Raw genomic sequence first — 23533 nt, forward strand, 5'->3', positions numbered from 1 at the left:
AAGATGGTTGGGTGGCATCACCAAATTAATGGACATGAGTTTGAGCAAGCTCTGGGAGATAATGGAGGACAGGGAAGCCTAGCATGTTGCAGTCCAAGAGGTCGCAAAGAGTCGGACATGACTTAGTAACTGAACAACACAAAAAATGTTGATGTTTGGCTGAAACTGACACAATACTATAAAGCAATTATCCTTCAATTTAAAAAAAAAAAGAAACTGTAATAGCAAGCCATACTAGTCTGCTTTCATGGGGAAGCATCACAACAAAATTCGACTGACCATATAATGATACTTGGAAACTTGCAGTTGACTGTCCATCAGGAAAAATAGTAATGGGAAGGAAACCTGGTCAAGTAGTATTTCAGAACAGGGAGTATTGTTTTCCTTGAAAAGTCGAATATCATTAACTGGTTTTCACCTAGATGACCCAGGAACACTGGCTTTATTAGTCCCAATATTGCTACAGAGCATAGATTGGATGAACTTCACTTCTTTGTCAACATCATACATATTCTGGTACTGACAGACACTGAGCAAGAAGATAAGTGAGTGAAGTGAGTGAAGTCGCTCAGCCGTGTCCGACTCTTTGCGACCCCATGGACTGCAGCCCACCAGGCTCCTCCATCCATGGGATTCTCCAGGCAAGAACACTGGAGTGGGTTGCCATTTCCTTCTCCAGGGGATCTTCCCAACCCAGGGATCGAACCCGGGTCTCCCAGGTTGTAGGCAGACGCTTTACCGTCTGAGCCACTAGGGAAGTAAGTAAACAGATACTGACAGAAGCTACCCTTTGGACATTAGAGTTTTCAGGAGTAGAGCTCAAGCTGTAGCTGACCTACCCTACTTTACGCAGAATAGCATCGGAAAGTCCAACATGTCATGGAGACAAATATGGAAACCTTGAGCAAAGGTTCTACATGTGCGTAAAAATTGTGAACATAATAAATCTACTGAGAATCAGAACTCCATGCTCATTGGTCCTAGACCTGCCTCTCATGGTTTTCCTTGAGTAAAAATAGTATCTATCTTTTTATTTAACATCAGTAAATTAGTCCATTTTGGTTTTACTTATTTGTTTTAATCTGGCAAAGGCTTTACTTGAATTTTAAAAGCAATATATATTCTTTCTCTAGGAAAAAAGATGTTGTTATGTTGATGCAAGATATATACAGTTGACTGGCTTCATTTGAATCAGTGTCTGAAACTGTTCTGTAGGAATCAACTAGATATTTATAGCTATGCTTATAGAGGCTACTCTAAATTTATACACTAGTTAGGAAGAAAGTGCTGTGATTGCAAGTTCTATTTTTGCCACTCAGTGCCAACACAGAATTACATTAAAAAAATAGGAAAGTGGTAATGAAGAAAAGTCATTATATCATCGCGTGGGATGTTTAAACTTCACAATTCCACTCATCTTAGGGACACTGTCTCTTTTCAGAAACCATATTAACAAGACAGGTCTCTGTATATCAACACAATTTTATGAAAATACATAAGGTTTATTACACCTTTTTCAACACATTTCCTCTAGCTCTCTAGGATCCTTAAGTAGATAGTAATGAAGCCAAAGGCCAGGTGTATGTGCACAACCAGTGTGACAGCTGTGGGTTCTTGAGCATTCATTCATCTTAACCATTGGAGCATGCCACTAAAACCCCAGTACTGAATGTTGTTTCACTAAATTAACTGCATTTATTAGGAGTCAGATAGTTTATGCATAAGAAAAAACTGAAAAATCACTGGCAAGATGTCTCTTAGCAGCTACATTAATATTTACAGCATTTTTAAAACAAAAATGGGCATAATCAAAATGTCCATCAACATAAAATGGTAAAAGGGAAGAGTAAAATACGGTACAATATGCATCAAAAAGCCACACATCCATGAAGATTAATTAAATTCAGCTATTCATAGCCACATGGCTAGATTTCAAAAACTAATGTAGAACAGAAAAAGCAAGTCACAGAAGAATGAATCCAGGTTTACCCTCTTCAAAAAGTTAACAGCGTGGCAACACAAGACAATTTATTGTTTAAAGCTACCTACATAGATGATAGATTATAAAAAAAGCAATATACAAAGACTGGCTTTAAAAGAGCAGGGTAATACTTAACTAGGGGAATGAAAGTCTAGATGAGCAACAGAAGCCTCAAGTGTTGTAGTGGCTAATTTTGTAGACAAGAGGATGCACCCATATATATTATTTTTATGAAATATTATAGTCTTTTTAAAGTGTGTGCATATGATCTATTTCACAGTAACAACTGACTCATGTTGCATCAGTATGTAAATATTTATGGGAAAGTACCTACTTTAGCCGTGCATTCTGAGTATGCAGTATGTTCAATATGATGGATGATTTGGAAAGTATTTTTCTTTTACTTTTTAATACAAAATGTTAAAGGTATTTTATTTTGTGTCATTGAACAGTAGACACAGATTGTTCTTTCTGTATCTGTCAGTGCTTCAAAATATTTTATCTTTTAAATTAAAGTTCTTGGATAAATTCTTTATTTAGCTTTGAAGGAATTTGTTCCTCTCCTGAACTATAAAACCCATCATTTAAGTGTAGAGGTTTGAAAGAGTATCTGGGTCAGAAATGCATCACATTTAGCAAACAAGAAAAGCAAGCAATCCTAACTTTTAAAGCTGCTGGCATAATTCCACCTTTCCCCATGAAGTTTGCTTTAGGGGACTTCAAAGATTAAACTACCCAATTCACGGTTGATGTACTTATTGTCAATTCTCAAGGGAGAATTTTATACTTTCTTGTTGAGCTATCACGCTATCTCCACCAACTTATTTTCAAAAAAAAATAAAAAGTATAAAATGCAAAACAGTAATAATGTCAGAGAGGGCTTCAAGCCAAGATTAAGAATAAGTCTTACTATTGACAGTTCTAAGCTTCCAGTGGCTGAGGATTTTTCACTTGAATGCTCCAGGGATGGAGATTTATTACCCTCAGAAGTTCCCCCTCCCTGGTGGAAAAGATCCTGGATGGACTCAATCAAGTTCCACTAAACAGGCAAAACACCCACTGACTACATCCCGGGGAGATGGACTGGTGATGTCTTGGTAAAATCCGTCACTAAGCAATGAGTGACATATTAATGGGCTTCTCCTGTGGCTCAGCAGTAAAGAATCCATCTGCAGCGCAGGAGGTGCAGGAAACACAGTTCAATCCCTGGGTCAGGAAGATCCCCTGGAGGAGGGCATGGCAACCCACTACAGTACTCTTGCCTGGGAAATCCCATGGACAGAGGATCCTGGGGGGTAGGGTCCGTGAGTTCGCAGATTTGGATACGACTGAACATGCATGCATGACATGTTAACAGCCATTGAATTAATCTCTTCCTCTGTTGTATAGAATTATGCCCTTCTGTATTAGGCAGTGGGACTAGATATCTTTAAAAAAATATTTATTTACTTATTTATTTTTGGCTGTGCTGGGTCTTCATTGCAGCACATGGGTTTTGCTAGTTGCAGTGAGCAGGGGCTGCCTTCTAGTTGTGGTTGCGGACTTTTCATTGGGGTGCCTTCTCTGGTTGGGGAGCATGGGCCCTAAGGCGTTGGGCTTCAGCAGTTGCGGTGCATGGGCTTAGCTGCCTTAGCATGTGGAATCTTCCCATTCCAGGGATTAAACCTGTGTCCCCTGCATTGGCAGAATCCCAAACACTGGACCACCAGGGAAGTCCAAGTTTCTTAAATTTTAAAATGCAGCAGACCTCCTGGGGATCTTGGTGAAATGCAGATTCTGGTTCAGGAAGCCCAGATGGCACGTCTGCATTTCTAAGAGCTTCTGGGTGATGCTGATACTGTTGGTCCATGGACCATACTTTGAGTAGCCAGGCCCTGGGCAGAAAAGAACCCAATAGATAGAAGAACACCCTCATGCAGTAAAAAACCTGGCACATAAAAGCTGAAGGAAAGATTATAAGCATCAACATTATGATGTGCATTTTTAAACAGGGCCATCTATCTGACTTCCATTTTTAGACCACAATTTATCATCTTTGATCACTCGACATTCTCAATGACTATAACGAAAAGAGAAAAATCATTCTTCACTATTAATATTCGTGTAAAAATATGAATTGCCTTAGAAGGCAGGACCATAAAAGGTAAAGATGGTTTGACTGCCAATGCAGCCCAGTTCCTTTCACTTACCCCCCAAATAGTAGGTGTCGCCTGACTCAATCTGCCCACGCAAGGAATGAGCCATGGAGGCTGCCTCACCATCCACCATCATACTCAGGTGATTCCCTCTTGCAGATAAGGACACAGAATGCCACTGCCCATCATTTAGTCCAGCGCCTGGAAGTAAACAAAATGGGTTAAAATAAATTCCTATAAACCTTGTTAATACCTCAACAGAGCAAGTACTTGAAAAGAATATGATGCATACCTTGGGCCACCTTCCACAGACCACCAAGAACTCACCTGAAGCCCACCTACGTCACTTAGTTGGTTGACCAATGAAGAATGCACCACAGGGGACACAGAGAGACAGAGAGAGGTGAAGGATAGATGTGGACTTGTCTGGGGGCTTCTAAGCAGGCAATTAGGTTATGTGGTATGTTGGTCATGCTTATCTAGAAGCAGGTGCTACCCATGTCAACTGGAAGAGGGTCTTGTTGAGTAAATTTTGTGGTTGCAGAGGATCCTTATGTCTGATCCATCAGTCATGGGCTGGCCTGTCTGGTATTTGTTTATGTAATAACAAAAATGATTATGTTCAGCTAGGATTACTATGGCCTCTATGCACAGTGCCAGGGATATACTTCACTTTCTCATCATTCAGTTTAGTCAAAAGGGTGCAAATACAAAAAAAAAAAAAAAAAAGCAGGGGGGTGGGGCAAAGAAAGAAATCAGAATGAAGGGGTAAAGTGAAAATAAGAGTGGATCACTCATCCTGCTTTGAAAACCGCAGCATTGGTTTGTTTCAGTCCTAGGGCCTTAAGAGAATAACATTTCTATGAATGACCCTGAACAACCATGAAATCATAAAGTATTTCCAACTACATGGCATTGGACATATTTTAGCCTCATCTAGCCCACTGATAGTTTGTGATGGTGAGAAGTACAGGTAGTTTCCAAAAATGCAAGTTATAAAAATAAAAACTTATTCTCACTTTCATATATTGTCATTATCTATAATATTCTTGGCAGACTATTTAAAAAAATACATTCTGACAGTCTTTAAAAATAACAATTTAAGTATTAATAAAACGTGAAAATTCATAGAATAGAATAAAAGTTTATAAAAGCATTGCATTAAAGTGTGTCTGTACATATTCAAACATTGGATAAAGATGGAAAAGAGTGGCAAGAAATATTCTTAAATATTAACCTTCATTTTTGGTTGTGGGAATTGTTTTTCATTTTATGTCATTTTTACATTTTCTGTTTTTCTTTCCAAATAAGATACAATGTATTCCAGCTATCATCACACCACATGCCGGCATGCTCAGTCATGTTTGTGTTCAACTCTTTTTCCCCCATGAACTGCAGCCTTCCAGGATCCTCTGTCCATGGGATTTTCCAGGCAAGAATATTAGAGTGGATTGCCCACTCCAGGGGATCTTCCTGACCCAGGGATCGAACCCGTGTCTCCTGCATTGGCAGATGGATTCTTTACCACTGAGCCACCTGGGAAGCCTATCAATTTTTAAAACTACTATTAATTCCTTCAAAGCAGTCATTGTCTCTTGAATCTATGAGATGAAATATCTGTATTTTCTTCAAGTGATGGAGCTGGAATGATAAATTAGTTGAATCACTGACTGCCCACCAACTGTGCATGACTCTAACATCTACTATAGACCAACTTGTAGGGTCTTCTATTGAATGAAAACCCAGTGCTGTGTCATGCAAATACATCAATAAGCCTTAGGTGTCCCAGTACACTCACCCACACAGTGTGTGTGTGTGTGTGTGTGTGTGTTAGCTTCTACTAGGTTATCTTGTGGACCATAAACAACAGCAAAGTTTCAATGAGTAACAACGAGGGTTTGTTTCTTGATCTGGCCCTAGGCCATCTGGCTCTCTATCCTTTGTGCTCTAGGCATTCATTCAAGCAGCACCAAGGCTAATACACAGGCCTACTCCCTGTCTTTCTGCAGAGAGAAAACAGCATTTGGCAGAATCTTGCTACGGTGTTGGCAGCTTCTACTCAGATGTGGCACAGGCCCCTTCTGCTCATATGCCAGTGGCCAAAATGAGTTATTTGGCCAACAGCAAGGGATTTGTCCTCTCCACAGGAGGTCACTGCAGCTTGCACAGCAGGTCCCAGACAAGAATGTTTCAATTGAGGGGGTGGGGGCAGGAATAACTGGAATCTTTAGAACTGTCTTGGTCAACAAGGAAGAGGGTCATTAAACAAAAAATCAACTTTCATTCATTGAAAAGCAACAGTGAGATGACTGCTTGATTTTTTTGACACCATGCTCAAGAAAAAGAAATGCAAAAAGGCAAAATAGTTGGCATACGAGGCCTTACAAAGGAAGAGAAAAGAGAAGCTAAAGGCAAAGGAGAAAAGGAAAGATATACCCATTTGAATGCAGAGTTCCAAAGAATAGCAAGGAGAGATAAGAAAGCCTTCCTTTCAATTAATGCAAAGAAATAGAGAAAAACAATAGAATGGGAAAGACTAGAGATCTCTTCAAGAAAATGAGAGATACCAAGGCAACATTTCATGCAAAGATGAGCACAATAAAGGACAGAAATGGTATGGACCTAACAGAAGCAGAAGATACTAAGAAGAGGTGGCAAGAATACACAGAAGAACTGTAAAAAAAAGATCTTCATGACCCAGATAATCATGATGGTGTGATCACTCACCTAGAGCCAGACATCCTGGAATGTGAAGTCAAGTGGGCCTTAGGAAGCATCACTATGAACAAAGCTAGTGGAAGTGATGGAATTCCAGTAAAGCTATTTCATTTACTGAATGATGATGCTGTGAAAGTGCTGAACTCAATATGCCAGCGAATTTGGAAAACTCAGCAGTAGCCACAGGACTGGGAAAGGTCAGTTTCCATTTCAATCCCAAAGAAAGGCAATGCCAAACAATGTTCAAACTACTGCACAATTGCACTCATCTCACACACTGGCAAAGTAATGCTCAAAATTCTCCAAGCCAAGCTACAATAGCACGTGGACCATGAACTTCCAGACGTTCAAGCTGGATTTAAAAAAGGCAGAGGAACCAGAGATCAGATTGCCAACATCTGCTGGGTCATTGAAAAAGCAAGAGAGTTCCAGAAAAACATCTACTTTTGCTTTACTGACTATGCCAAAGTCTTTGACTATGTGAATCACAACTGTGAAAAATTCTTAAAGAGATGGGAATGCCAGACCACCTGACCTGCCTCCTGAGAAATCTGTATGCAGTTCAGGAAGCAACAGTTAGAACTGGACATGGAACAACAGACTGCTTCCAAATCAGGAAAGGAGTAGGTCAAGGCTGTATATTGTCACCCTGCTTATTTAAGTTATATGCAGAGAACATCATGCAAAATGCCAGGCTGGAAGAAGCACAAGCTGGAATCAAGATTGCGGGAGAAATATCAATAACCTCAGATATGCAGATGACACCACCCTTATGGCAAAAAGTGAAGAAGAACTAAAGTGCCTCTTGATGAAAGTGAAAGAGAGAGTGAAAAACTTGGCTTAAAACTCAAGATTCAGAAAACTAAGATCATGGCATCCAGTCCCATCACTTCATGGCAAATAGATGGGGAAACAATGGAAACAGTGACAGACTTTATTTGGGGGGGCTCCAAAATCACTGCAGATGGTAACTGCAGCCATGAAATTTAAAAGATGTTTTCTCCTTGGAAGAAAAGCTATGACCAACCTAGGCAGCATATTAAAAAGGAGAGACATTACTTTACCAACAAAGGTCCTTCTAGTCAAAGCTATTTTTTTTTCCAGTAGTCATGTGTGGATGTGAAAGTTGGACTATAAAGAAAGCTGAGAGCCAAAGAATTGGTGCTTTTGAAATGTGGTGTTGGAGAAGACTCTTGAGAGTCCCTTGGACTGTAAGGAGATCCAACCTCTCAATCCTAAAGGAAATCAGTCCTTGAATATTCATTGGAAAGGCTGATGCTGCAGCTGAAACCCCAATACTTTGACTACCTGAAACAAAGAACTGACTCATTGGAAAGACCCTGATGCTGGGAAAGACTGAAGGCAGGAGGCAAAGGGGAAGACAGGATGAGATGGTTGGATGGCATTACCGATGCGATGGACATGAGTTTGAGTAGGCTCCAAGAGTTGGTGATGGCCCAGAAACCCTGGCATGCTGCAGTCCAGGCAGTTGCAGAGTTGGACATGACTGAGCGTACTAGTGAGCTTGAATGACTCCAATCTGAGCATCTTCTGGTATGTCCCAATATATTTAACTAACACATTTTACGAATGTTAAAGGTACAGACTCTTTACAGCTCTGTAAGTTTAGAAGTCAACCTTATGAATTAGAAGTTATGTTAGAGAATACTGGGGATTTTAGTCTACCCCTCAAAAATAAGTGCATATTTCTGGTAGAAAGTTAACCAGTCCCACCTAATTCATATCACATTTTGGTATTTACAACCCATGTGACCATGTAAATCCATGTCCTTCAAATGCTCTTCAAACCAGCTTTTTTTTTTTTTCCCTGCTGGATCTCTCATTAATGACTTGGACTCAAGATTCACTTGGGGCTTCCCTCATAGCTCAGTTGACAAAGCATCCGCCTGCAATGCAGGAGACCTGGGTTCGATTCCTGGGTGGGTAAGATCCCCTGGAGAAGAAAATGGCAACCCAGTCCAGTATTCTTGCCTGGAGAATCCCATAGACAGAGGAGCCTGGCAGGCTACAGTCCATGGGGTCACAAGAGTTGGACACAACTTAGGAACTAAACTACCACCACCAAGATCTACTTGGGGCTTCCTCTGTGGCTCAGCAATAAAGAGTCTGCCGGTAACGTAGGAACTTAGGTGACACGGGTTTGATCTCTGGGTCAGGAAGATCACCTGGAGGAAGTAATGGCAATCCACTCCAATATCCACTCCAATCTAGTCCACTCCAAACCACTCTGTTTCCTGGAGCAGGAAATGGCAACTTGCTCCAGTATCTTTGCCTGAATAATCCGAAGCACAGAGGAGCCTGGTGGGCTATAGTCCATAGGGATACACAGAGTCGGACATGACTTAGCATACATGTAAGATCCACTTGAGCCAGAAATGTTTCCAGCATGACCCAGAAGGTCAAAGGTCCTGCTGTGAAGCAGCTAAATTTTTGTTTTTCTCATACTGTTAAATGTTAGTTATAATGCATCCCAAAACGTTTTCATTTTCAGGAAGGGGATGGCTTTTTTCTTTTTAAATAAATTTATTTAATTGGAGGTTAATTACTTTACAATATTGTATTGGTTTTCCCATACATCACCATGTATCTGCCACAGGTATACATGTGTTCCCCATCCTGAAGCCCCCTCCCTCCTCCCTCCCCGTACCATCCCCCTGGGTTGTCCCAGTGCACCAGCCCCAAGCATCCAGTATCATGCATTGAACCTGGGCTGGCGACTAGTTTCATATATGATATTATACATGTTTCAATGCCATTCTCCCAAATTATCCCACCCTCTCCCTCTCCCACAGAGTCCAAAAGACTGTTCTATACATCTGTATCTCTTTTGCTGTCTCACATACAGGGTTATCATTACCATCTTTCTAAATTCCATATATATGCTTTAGTATACTGTATTGGTGTTTTTCTTTCTGGCTTACTTCATGGGTTCCAGTTTCATCCACCTCATTAGAACTGACTCAAATGTATTCTTTTTTTTAATGGCTGAGTAATACTCCATGGTGTATATGTACCACAACTTTCTTATCCATTCATCTGCGATGGACATCTAGGTTGCTTCCATGTCCTGGCTATTATAAGCAGTGCTGCGATGAACATTGGGGTACACGTGTCAATAGCTTTAAAGTCACTAGTTACTACTACCATGTGCAGACAGTAAAAATGCTGCACTCTTCCTTTCTGTTTGTTATTGGTGAAGTCAGAAACATTTTCAAAGATTCAACACTCGTTCATGAAAAATCATGAGAAAAGTTGAAAAATAGAATATGGAGGATTCAAGTTAGACACTTAAAACATATATTATGACACTGAACCTGATATAACGTTTTGAAAGAAGTTCATAATCTTAGAGCTAAAGAGGATGAACCAGAAAAAAAAAATCTCTACATGTTCTTTTCAGCCTTATCATTTAGGGTTTCTCTTAATTGTTATATCATATACCTATCAGTATGATAACTATATTCACTTAAAATCTATCATTAAAACCTAGTTTGATTTTGTGAAATATTTCCTTTCTCTCTCTTACTTGACCACCTTTTCCTTCCCTCTCTCTCTCTCTCTCTCACTCTCTCTCTCTCTCTCTCTTTCTCTATCTAGCACAGGGGTCCCCGACCTCTGGGATCTAATACTTCATGATCTGAGGTGGAGTTGATCCTCCTCACTAGGTCTGTGGAAAAACTGTCTTCTACAAAACCAGTCCCTGGCACCAAAAAAGGCTGGGACTGCTGATCTAGCATATTGAGGTATTTCACATGGAGAATTTGCAGAAAGCATTCCAGAATATCTTGAATTTGTAGTCGACGTCATCCGTCTATGTGACACAAGACTGTTCTTAGCAAACATTGGCCATTCTAATTTAAAAATAAAATTCAGGCATTTATATTTATTGTCTCCTGCTCTCCATTATAAATCTCATCCTTTGTTTTTCTTCAGTGTGATTTCAAGTCAGTCCACTTCTGATGAAAGGACAGTCTGTTTCCCAGGCAACATGATTGTCAAAGGATGGATGGAGACCAGAAAATAGATTTTGGACTTTTGATTTGTGCATTTATAAATATGATGCTAATTCTACCACACCCTTCCAATACCTTTAAAGGCCTCAATCTTGGGGGTGATGCCATGGTTGCAGTGCTAGTGTTGAAATATTGATAATTAATGGTTGTTGTGTTATTACTGATTGACACTATGGTGCCAAGGGTTTAGATATGTTATATCCCTGCATTCTCACCATAATACCTATTAGTGTCATTTTAAAGATGACCCTGAGGCTTCATGAGAACAAGTGGGCTGCTTATCAAAGGCAGACCTGGAAATATGCAAGGGAGAGGAGTCCTCTCACACACCACCTCATAAATCAAATAATTTATTCTAATAACAGAGGATAATGACCACAACACTACACACAACTTGGCAAAGGGTAGAATTGTGTCTTTTCTTATAAAGGGTGAATCAGTTCAGTTCAGTTCAGTCGCTCAGTCGTGTCCGACTCTTTGCAACCCAGTGAATCGCAGCACACCAGGCCTCCCTGTCCATCACCAACTCCTGGAGTTCACCCAAACTCATGTGCATCAAGTCGGTGATGCCATCCAGCCATCTCATCCTCAGTCGTAAAGGATGAATACAGACTTTCATTTTTTCCTTTTCCTTTATCGCCCCCAATTTTCCTCTGTTTCTATGACCCACTTCCTTAGCCCTGCCTCAGGAACAAACATGCATCAGAATCTACACTTTTGGTGCATTTCTCCAGTTCTTCCGAACTATCTTGAGATAACTATTAGGAAAAATTATCTACAACCTGGAAATAGGATACAAGATGCCTTTTCAGTATCATTTAATGAAATTTAAGTTTCAATTTGATACACATTTGGGTACTTGATACAACATTTAAAATGAAAAAATTTTGCAGCCTGTCTTACTTTCCCTCTACTTCAACCACATAAAAGACTCCCTTTCAAATGCTGCTAAAGTAAGAAGCAAGTATCATGAGAAATTCACCTTCGGTTTGCTTCTGAGAAATGGCACATTACACTGTAAAAACCTTTAAAAATAGTGCAATAAAATATTTATGTGTTGTGTCAGTGCCAGCTTACAAAAAATTCAATACCTGACATATATACGTGGGGGGGAGGGTAAGGACAGTGTGTACTCACATGAACAACACTAAAAAGCTATCTCTTTTAGTTCATATTACATGTAAATTATGCGTGCATGCTAAGTTGCCTCAGTCATGTCTGACTCTTTGCAACCCTATGGACTGAAGCCTGCCAGGCTCCTGTGTTCATAGGATTCTCCAGGCAAGAATACTGGAGTGGGTTGTCATTTCCTCCACCAGCGGATCTTCCTGACCCAGGAATTGAACCCACGTCACCTGTGGCTCCTGCATTGCAGGCAGATAGTTTACTGCTGAGCCAAGATTTAAGCAGTTGACTGAATCTGAATTGACACTGTCAACTCTGCTCATTTGCATGCTAATCGTCATATATGCATATTTTTTCTTTATAAAAAGAAAGGAAATTTTAGTCTTCATTCTTAGCTTTTCAGTCCCAAACTGATAACCATAAATCAGACAAGACAGGCCTTCCACATGAAACCTTCAAGGAATGACATGCCATGAGTCCACCTAGGTTTAAATTTTATCAGTTTTAAATGTAAAGCAGTCCCCAAAGTTAAAAAATAACACGACTCAGAAGTGAGTCTAGAAATAAACAGGTTCTTCTCAAAAAACTACAGAACATTCACCCACTTAGAAGCAGCCTCACCAAAAACAAGGAGAAACAAAGGAAGCAATGGCTCAGACATAAGAAAGAAAAGTAACTTACAATATTTTGAAAATCAATGTGTATATAGGTTGAAAAAAAAGTTCAAAGAAATCTATTTTCTTGAGACTCCGTAGGATAGTCTAATGCCTTCTAGTAATTCAAGTTTACTTCTAGGTTCTAACTCAAATTCACAAATAAGTTTTTTTCATTAATTTTTTATGAAAGTATAGTTGGTTTACAATGTTGTGTTAGCTTCAAGTTGCAGCAGTGATTCATATACACACACACATATATATATAAATATATATATTCATTTTCATATTCTTTTCCCTATAGGTTATTATAAAATACTGAGTAAATTTCCCTGTGCTATAACAGTAGGTCCTTGATGGTTATCCATTTTTATTAATAGTAGTGAATATCTGTCAATCCCAAACTCCTAATTTATCCCTTTGGTAACCACAAGTTTATGATCATTTATTTTTAAACTTTTTGATAATTATGCTATGTCATACTGACTGATACACCAACAGCCTGTAGTTACCTGTTTCAAAGGAGAAAGCAATCTAGTTCTCTCCAGTAGGATTATGAATATCTTATGCATTCAGCCATTCATTCATTTTAAAGATTACCCATCTTAGGTTTACATGCAAGACGATATAGTCACAATAAATACCTAAGCGTTATCTCAGGAAGGACGTTTATTACCTGCTGTGATGTCCCTGGCTGGATGTCCAGGCTGGGAGAGACTCAGCTTGAGTTTTCCATCACTAAGAACAAGGATGAGAGCTCCTGACCTATGCTGAAACTGACTGGTCAGCAACAGTCCTGCTCTGTTCCATGTTCGAAATTGGAAGATCACAGACACTTTGTCCTCTCTGGAAGTGCCTGGTAGCACCAAGTAACTCCTGGAGCTCAGAAAAGTCATGGGGACAGTTTGCGTGTGTGAGCAGGAGAAGGACACATTTCCCTGTGAACACAGTGAAACAGACTTTAGGAAGGCACAGTTGTAATGCTTCCATTTCACAGACAACAGATTTTCCAAGACTTAATTGAATTTCTTATCAACAATTCAGCAATCTAGGATTTTTAAAATGAGGCTTCCCCATCAAACTTAAATCCAGATTTACCTTATAGGTCCCTTAAAGCACTGTTCAAGGACTTCACTGGTAGTCCAGTAGTTAAGAATCTGCCTGTCAATGCAGGGGACATGGGTTCGACTCTTGGTCCAGGACCTAAGTTCCCACATCCCGTGGGGCAATTAAGCCCATGCACCACAACTGAAATCTGTGAGCCCTAGAGCCCACACTCTGCAACAAGAGATGCCACCACAATGAGAAGCCCATGCAATGCAATTAGAGAGCCACCCCTACTCACCGCAACTAGAGAAAGCCTGTGAATGCACAGCAACGAAAGGGCAATGGAGACCCAGTGCAGCCAAAAATAAATGAATTTAAAAATGAAAAGAAAAAGTGCTGTTCAGCTCAGCAAACCTATTTCTGAGTCTCTGATGAACTGTTTATCTCCATTACTAAGCATTTGCAAAGGAATCCTGAGCCACATCTTTCCCAGACTTAATGCTGGGTGTCCAAACTACTGTCTTTCCAGTAGTCACGTACCAATGTGAGAGCTGGACCACAAAGAAGGCTGAGCATCAAAGGATTGATCCTTTTGAATAGGGCGGGAGAAGACTCTAAAAAATCCCTTGGACAGCAAGGAGATCAAACCAGTCAATCCTAAAGGAAATCAACCCTGAATATTCATTGGAAGGACTGATGATGAAACACCTATATTTTGGCCCCCTGATGTGAAGAGCCAACTCATTGGAAATGACCCTGATGCTGAGGGCAGGAGGAGAAGTGGGCAACAGAGGATGGGAGATGGCTGGATGGCATTACAGACTCAACGGACATGAATCTGAGCAAACTGTGGGAGATAGTGAAGGACAAGGAAGCCGGCATGCTGAAGTCCATGGGGTCCTAAGAGACTCGACTGAGTTATTGAACAACAATAGCAACAATGCTGGGTGTGGGATACAACATAAAAAAAAACAATTTTCCTCTCTTGAAGTGCTAGATGTTTTTCTCCAATGTGAAGGCTAGCACAAAGGATAAGTTACTCCAAGAACTTTCTTGTACTTGTCTTGATTATGTAAATATGATTATAAGTGTGTCACTCAGGTGATAGCTACATCTTACTATAGGTAGGACATGTGCTTTTGCATGTCTGAAGAAAAGAATGGGGCCAGGCTGGTCCTGCCACAGGTAGGCTGGTCTCTTCTCTGAAGTTCTTACAAACCAAATCACCCAAGGCTATCACCCAGCCTAAGATCTGATCTGTCTAGCAGGCTGTTTTTATTTGTATATACTTCTGTTTTTAAAGGTATTTTTAATCCTTATGATATGTCTACTACTCCAGGAACAAACTATTTTTAATCATAGTGTTTGGATGGGACAGGCTCAATATAATTCCAATTATACCCTCTACAAGAATTTTGTCTGAAATTAAAAATTTTTTTGTAGATTTCAGATAGCAGAATACATACGCAAACATTACTCTTCCTTTCCAAAAAAAAAATAATAACAATGCAAATAAAAAGCCAGTGAGACAGAGCTTAACTTACCAGATAGCAAAGCATACTATGAAGTTACTGTAAGCAAATCAGTGTGTTATTGGTACAGGAATAGACATAGCAGTGAGACAGAATAAGGAACTCAAAAACATCTGAGAATATACTAGTTATATATTAATATATAATATATAGCTATAATACACATATATAATATACAGTATACATTATATAGTTACATGATAATAAAGCTGGCATGTATGTGTGCTCATTCATGTCCAATTCTTCTCAACCTCATGAACTTAGCTGGCCAGGATCTTCTGTCCATGGGATTTTTTCAGGCAAGAATATTGGAGTGTATTGCCATTTCCCCCGGCCAGGGTATCTTCCCAATCCAGCTATCGAACCCTCATCCCCTACATTTCCTGCATTGGCAGGTGGATTCTTTACCAATGAGCCACCTGGTAAAACTTAGTATGTAAGGAAATTCAACTATGTGGGATAAAGGGTGGGTTAGTTATTAAATAGCATAGGACCAAATGGATATCTATCAGGTAGAATACAAAAATTAATCCTATATCACATAAAGAATAAATGTCAAAGATTTAGTTTTTTTAATTTAAAAACTAAATAAAACCAATTAAAAGTTCTTACAGGAAAATCCATGAGACCATGTATAGATTATAGGGTTTTAGAGACATTCCAAAGCTATAAAGAAATATACAGACCTAATGACCACATATAAGTAAAAATATTTATATACTCAACATATTATGAAGTATTTAATAGAAGATTGATAAATCTGAAAAAATATATGGACCACGAATGACAGAGGGTTATCTTTCAAATATAAAACTGTCTTGTAAATTGACCAAAAATTAAAGAAATAAAATAAAAATTAGGCAAAAGAATAAGAGTGAACAACAATCAGAAAAAGAAGTCCAAATGGACAAAAAACAGGTGAGAAGATTATTTAATTCACCAGTAGTCCCATAAACACAAAGTAACAAAGAGATATTAAATATTAGTTCATGTTCCTTGAACTGGCAGGGGTGTATGAGGGCTGGCTGATATGAGATGGAAGGCTCTAACATACATTGCTGGTGGCAAATGTCATATTATAGCTTTATGGAAAGCAATCCAACAACATTTATTAAAATATAAAACTGTATAAAACTTGTGACCAAGAAATTCTACTTCTGGAATTTTATCCCATCGAAAGGGAAGCCCCTGTACTGAGCACACATGTGCAACTGCCAGCTTATAGTGGTAAAAATGTTGGCATAACTCAATATGCCAGCAAGTTTGGAAAACTCAGCAGCAGCCACAGGACTGGAAAAGGTCCGTTTTCATTCCAATTCGAAAGAAAGGCAATGCCAAAGAATGCTCAAACTACCGCACAATTGCACTCATCTCACACTCTAGTAAAGTAATGCTCCAAATTCCCCAAGCCAGGCTTCAGCAATACGTGAACCGTGAACTTCCAGATGTTCAAGCTGGTTTTAGAAAAGGCAGAGGAATCAGAGATCAAATAGCCAACATCCATTGGATCATCGAAAAAATAAGAGAGTTCCAAAAAATCATCTATTTCTGCTTTATTGATTATGCCAAAGCCTTTGATTGGGTGGATCACAATAAACTGTGGAAAATTCTGAAAGAGATGGGAATACCAGACCACCTGACCTGCCTCTTGAGAAACCTATGTGCAGGTCAGGAAGCAACAATTAGAACTGGACATGGAACAACAGACTGCTTCCAAATAGGAAAAGGAGTACATCAAGGCTATATATTGTCACCCTGCTTATTTAACTTATATGCAGAGTACATCATGAGAAACGGCGGGCTGGAAGAAGCACAAGCTGGAATCAAGATTGCAGGAAGAAATATCAATAACCTCAGATATGCAGATGACACCACCCTTATGGCAGAAAGTGAAGAGGAACTAAAAAGCCTCTTGATGAAAGTGAAAGTGGAGAGTGAAAAAGTTGGCTTAAAGCTCAACATTCAGAAAACGAAGATCATGGCATCTGGTCCCATCACTTCATGGGAAATAGATGGGGAAACAGTGGAAACAGTGTCAGACTTTATTTTGGGGGGCTCCAAAGGCAATGGCACCCCACTCCAGTACTCTTGCCTGGAAAATCCCATGGACAGAGGAGCCTGGTAGGCTGCAGTCCATGGGATCGCTAAGAGTCGGACAGGACTGAGCGACTTCACTTTGCCTTTTCACTTTCATGCATTAGAGATGGAAATGGCAACCCACTCCAATATTCTTGCCTAGAAAATCCCAGGGATGGGGGAGCCTGGTGGGCTGCCATCTATGGGGTCGCACAGAGTCGGACACGACTGAAACGACTTAGCAGAAGCAGCAGCAGCAAAATCACTGCAGATGGTGACTGCAGACATGAAATCGAAAGACGCTTACTCCTTGGAAGAAAAGTTATGACCAACCTAGATAGCATATTCAAAACCAGAGACATTACTTTGCCAACAAAGGTCCGTCTAGTCAAAGCTATGGTTTTTCCAGTGGTCATGTATGGATGTGAGAGTTGGACTGTGAAGAAAGCTGAGCACTGAAGAATTGATGCGTCTGAACTGTGGTGTTGGAGAAGACTCTTGAGAGTCCCTTGGACTGCAAGGAGATCCAACCAGTCCATTCTGAAGGAGATCAGCCCTGGGATTTCTTTGGAAGGAATGATGCTAAAGCTGAAACTCCAGTACTTTGGCCACCTCATGCGAAGAGTTGACTCATCGGAAAAGACTCTGATGCTGGGAGGGATTGGAGGTAGGAGGAGAAGGGGACGACAGAGGACGAGATGGCTGGATGGCATCACTGACTCGATGGACGTTAGTCTAAGTGAACTCCAGGAGTTGGTGATGGACAGGGAGGCCTGGCGTGCTGCGATTCATGGGGTCGCAAAGAGTCAGACATGACTGAGAGACTGAACTGAACTGAAAGCAAATGCCCTGAGTAGGAAATGACTAGATAAATAATGGCACGTTTTCCTAATGGATAGTGATGTAGACATTCTAATGTAGAACTGTTCCTGATAATGGAAAATAATTCTTACAAGGTATTGTTGAATCAAAAAATCCAGATGGAGAAAAACTTTTATAAAATTATTTCTTTTGTAAACAATGTCAAATGTGGAAGCATACAGATTCATAAATACATGTGTGAGTATGAATCTATCTATCTATAGAGGATTCCATTACTTTGGACCAAACAGGAAGGACAAATATTAGCTTAGTAACATCCCAGCTTGACAGAGGGACTGTAGCCATGTGGAAAATATGGAAAAAGAAACGAGAAACCAATTGAAAAGAAAGACACTGCCTTAAAATGCCTTAATATGATTGCACTGTAACATTTTTGTGAAACTATTCATCTATTTCCACAAACACATAAAAATGAAACCACATGTAAGCTAAAAAAGTACAGTAGGCTCTCTGTATACCCAGGTTCTGCATCCTCATATACAACGAACCAACCAGGAAAATATTTAGAAAGAAAAATTTCAGAAAGTTCCAAAGAGCAAAATTTGAACTTGACCAGCACCAGCAACTACTCACATGACAATTGCATTGTATTTACAACTATTTACATATCATTTACATCGTGTTAGGTAATATACATAAATCTAGAGTCAATTTAAAGTATATGGGAGGATATGAGTAGGTTATATGCAAATACTGTGCCATTTTATACAAGAGACTTGAGCATCCATTGCTCCAATTCAGAAGTCCTGGAACCAATTCCCCAAGGATATATAGGGATAATGATACACATGATTTGTACCTTTTCCTGCCTTCAGAAGAGGTATATTTTAAAGCTGAATCAATCAAACTGCAGTTCCCTTTTCTCTTGAACTTGTGTATAGACTCTCTTACCATGATGAGGACCTGTGGCTTGTGTTTCTTGGACAAATCAATGATATCCACTCCATTATAATAGAGATTTTCAAAGCAGCCATGAAAGTTTTTATGTGGGAATGCTACTGATTTTCCATGTCCAGGAATCCCTCCAAAGCTGATCTTAGAAAGAAAAAAATGACATAAATAACATTGTTTAATGATTTTCTGATTATCTGCCTAAACATGTATGATTATCGGGTATAATGGTAATTGGCTCAAATCTGCTTGGCATTATTTTATATTATCATGCTAATTTCAAAGGATGTTTTATATGTATTTACTATTTATTACATTGAGATAAATATATTAAATATCCTTCTTATGATTTGCTGCTACTCATATAGTTCTGTCATTTTTGTTGATGGGGAATATTGCATCTTTATGCCCACCGTAAATTCCGATTTGTGTGACAAGGCAGCCTACTGTGATGATATTCTACTTTATAAACTAGACTGTGGGATCCTGCTCTTTGCCATGACTCTAATAGATTAGAATTACAAAGCCACTAATAATATCATTCAAGGCCAGAATCTCCAGCTGGTCCTTGCTGCTGAGGCCACTCATATCAAGTGAATGTTGAAACCTGGTTTGCTGACAGATGTGCTCAGCAGAACTGGCAGAACAAACAATGCATTTCAGTGTATGTCAGACACACATGGGCAACATGCTGCAAATATCCTCAGGTGTTTAAAAACCCCAAGAAACAGTATTCTGAGATGTGTGCATCTGGCTTTCTTGTTACTTAAAAAATTCAGATTGGAATATATGTGGATTACTTCTCTAAATTATTCTAAGTAGCTAATTCTGTTTAGGATTGCCCTAAAACAAAGAAATCTCCAAGGTAATATTCGCAGCCAAACACCAGATGGAATACAGAAGAACTATGTGAACAAATGGATTTAAAAATATTCTTTGTTGAACTGGTAGCTCTTTATGTATGGATTTCCTAAATTTAACAACTATTTACTCTAATGTGAAGACTAACATCTGTAAGAAATAAAATGTCTCAATAGCTTGAGCATGTATCTTCCAGTGTGAAGTTACCAGACATGGGAAATATTTTATCAGAATTCTGAATTATTAGGAAAGGGAATTTTTCAATGTATTAGTATTTTCTCTAGAAGATTATGCTGCAATCAAATGATAAAATCTGTAATACTTAAAAAGTCATTTCACACCTTATAATTGAGATCCACATAGTTGGACTCTCCTTTTCCTCGAAAATGATGAGTGTGCGTGTCCACAGTGAAGTTGACATCTGTATTGAGGAGCTCAACGAGAACAGAATGCCAGTGTTCATCATCCAGCAAACTGCCCAGCATGAGAGCATCAGGTGAGGGCAAGTTAGCATGACCTGAAAAGAAAGGAAGTGTAAATACACTGTTCCATCTAGCTCAATACCATGATTTCTATCAACGTCTTCAGGTTTAGCATTGCTCACACCAGTTACACTTTCCTTACATTCTTTTATCCCAAGAACTGGCGAGCTGCTTTTATCTTAATCTTACAATCTATACAATCTTCTTTGATATTGAGTAACATCTTCTATCTAACTTGTTTTATTATTATTATGTACTGAATTTTCATTTTTCTTGAAAATATTTTCTTTCTAGGTCCTCATTCATAGGACTACTTCAAAAGTTTATGATAAGCCACCCTTGTCATCATGATATTATCAGGTTATTTACTGAGCATCTACTACTGATCTTACATGATTATCAAGAAATAAAATTTTTTACATAAAAGCATACTGAAGATCACACATGCTGTTCTTAGTATAGCTCAACTGTAGGTGACCACGTGTCCATTTGCCTGGACAGTTCTGGTCTTCAGAATAATTATTTATAAGGTCTGCTTTCTTTCACAAAAGTGTTCTTTTTTGTTGTATGTTTGTTTTGTTTTTTAAAGAAAGGCAGACTGCCACATGGAATGCCTCATTTGGATGTGTCTGGAGTCTTGGAAGCTTGACAACCCTACATTCTCCTGCAAATGGACCTTAAGAGCTTGTTTTGAGGTTCTAGCAGAGAAGCAAACCTATGCATATACCCTTGGCCAAAGAATGGCCCTCCTCTAGAGGAGAAGGTGGTCCTCTTCAACCAAGCGCACAGCTTTGGGAAGAATGCACATGGAGCTGTGAGGGAGGAAGGGAACACCTTTCTAGCCAAGCCAGATCACCCTCACATCCAAAAGTACTCTGGTTTTAAATTACCTACTTAACTGTGAAGAAAAATTCATCACAAAAGATACTTTCATCTAAATAGTATTTCCCAAAACACCTTTTTTTTTTTTCTTTTACCTGAATTAAGGAATAAGATGAGTTTTCCTTTAATTAACTCCAGGGTGATGTGTTTGTCATTTGGTCCTTCTCTGTGGAGTAGAATCCCATTGTTCTCTCTGGTTTTAAATTTCAGAGAAATAACTTCCTTGATTGGATTCACGGATTTATGATTAAATGTGTACAGCAAATAACTCTTCCCATCAAAATGAACCATCTCGGATCCTACAATGGAAGACATTAATGTGGTCTAATTATAATATAGTCTTATCAGTGCATTGAAATGTGTAAGTCAACACACGCATATACATACATAGCATATCTCTGGCTTGTTTAGCATATCTAACATATTTGACATATCTAAACTCCACTGTTTGCCTTTTCTCACATCTTCCCCAAAATGTATCATCTAGAAATGTTGGTTAATTTCAATTTCTCCTATCTTTTACTGGCCTATTTCCATCCTGTAAATAACAAAGATCAGGAAAAAAGTTAAAGTCAATTTCCTCATAGCGTTAGTCAACGGAACTTTTTTGGCAAAGTAATGTCTTTGCTTTTTAATATGATATCTAGGTTGGTCATAGCTTTTCTTCCAAGGAGCAAGTGTCTTTTAATTTCATGGCTGCAGTCACCATCTGCAGTGATTTGGGAGCCCAAAATAATAAAGGCTCTCACCGTTTCCATTGTTTCCCCAACTACTTGCCATGAAGTTATGGGACCAAATGCCATGATCTTAGCTTTCTGAATGTTGTTTTAAGCCAACTTTTTCACTCCCCTCTTTTACTTTCATCAAGAGGTTCTTTAGTTCTTCTTCGCTTTCTGCCATAAGGGTGGTGTCATCTGCATATCTGAGGTTATTGATACTTCTCCCAGCAATCTTGACTCCAGCTTGTGCTTTATCCAGTCTGGCATTTCATATGATGTCCTGAATATAAGTTAAATAAGCAGGGTGACAATATACAGCCTTAATGTACTACTATCCCAATTTGGAACCAGACTGTTGTTCCATGTCCAGTTCTAATTGTTGCTTCCTGACCTGCACGCATATTTCTCTGAAGGCAGGTCAGGTAGTCTGGTATTCCCATCTCTTTCAGAATTTTCCAGTTTGTTGTGATCCACGCAGTCAAAGGCTTTGGCATAGTTAATAAAGCAGAAGTAGCTGTTTTTCTGGAATTCTCTTGCTTTTTCCTTGATTCAATGGATGTTGGCAATTTGATCTCTGGTTCCTCTGCCTTTTCTAAAACCAGCTTGAACATATGGAAGTTCACAGTTCATGTACTGCTGAAGCCTGGCTTGGAGAATTTTGAGCATTACTGTGCCAGTGTGTGAGATGAGTGCAATTGTGCGGTAGTTTGAGCATTCTTTGGCATTGTCTTTCTTTGGGATTGGAATGAAAACTGACCTTTCCCAGTCCTGTGGCCACTGCTGAGTTTTCCAAATTTGCTGGCATATTGAGTGCAGCACTTTCACAGCACCATCTTTTAGGATTTGAAATAGCTCTACTGGAATTCCATCACCTCCATTAGCTTTATTCGTAGCGATGCTCCCTAAGGCCCACTTGACTTTGCATTCCAGGATGTCTGGCTATTAGGTGAGTGATCACATCATTGTGGTTATCTGGGTCATGAAGATCTTTCTTGTACAGTTCTTCTGTGTATTCTTGCCACCTCTTCTCTTTGATTCACATACAAAATGTAAAATATATAAACACTGAACTCTGTCTCTAAGCCATATAATCAAATAATTATTCTTTGTTGCATAATTAAATAAACATGATTAATCAAAACATAACTCTGTTAAATTCAAATGTGTGCCTTAGAGTATTAGATAATAATAAACTAATGAAAACTTGATAGTAAAGAATTTAAATGCTTTCACATTTTTGCAGTGCAGTTTATGTGTCACTGAAAGGCAATGCTAATAATTAAGGCTTATTTTTTTAGTCAGCTAATAAATTTGTTTCTGTAAGTGATTTTCCCAGGATTATTTTGATTGAATTATTTTTTCCTCATCTTCCCTCTTGCTGTATTGCTTTGTAATAGTAATACTCATCTTCTATGGCTCAGACTCTCTTGGAGTGTTTGTCAAACACAGACTGCTGGGTTCTATCTCAGGGTTTCTGACTGACCAGGTGTGTGTATGTGTGAGGGGGCGGCCCTG

The 23533-nt window shown here is 39.1% G+C and overlaps 1 protein-coding gene across 1 annotated transcript in view; it reads right to left on the reverse strand.

Annotated features, from left to right (window-relative positions):
• LOC138432626 (contactin-associated protein-like 3) overlaps positions 1-23533 on the reverse strand; it is a 246906-nt gene that overhangs the window by 100349 nt on the left and 123024 nt on the right. The window contains exons 5-9 of the mRNA XM_069574064.1: positions 21395-21598; positions 20277-20452; positions 19075-19218; positions 13323-13584; positions 4171-4317 (exon numbers count right to left, since the gene is read on the reverse strand). Of these exons, the coding sequence (XP_069430165.1) occupies positions 4171-4317; positions 13323-13584; positions 19075-19218; positions 20277-20452; positions 21395-21598 (933 nt within the window). The remainder of the gene's footprint in view (positions 1-4170; positions 4318-13322; positions 13585-19074; positions 19219-20276; positions 20453-21394; positions 21599-23533) is intronic.

Source organism: Ovis canadensis, chromosome 2, assembly GCF_042477335.2.
Source record: "Ovis canadensis isolate MfBH-ARS-UI-01 breed Bighorn chromosome 2, ARS-UI_OviCan_v2, whole genome shotgun sequence".
Lineage (NCBI taxonomy): Eukaryota > Metazoa > Chordata > Mammalia > Artiodactyla > Bovidae > Ovis > Ovis canadensis.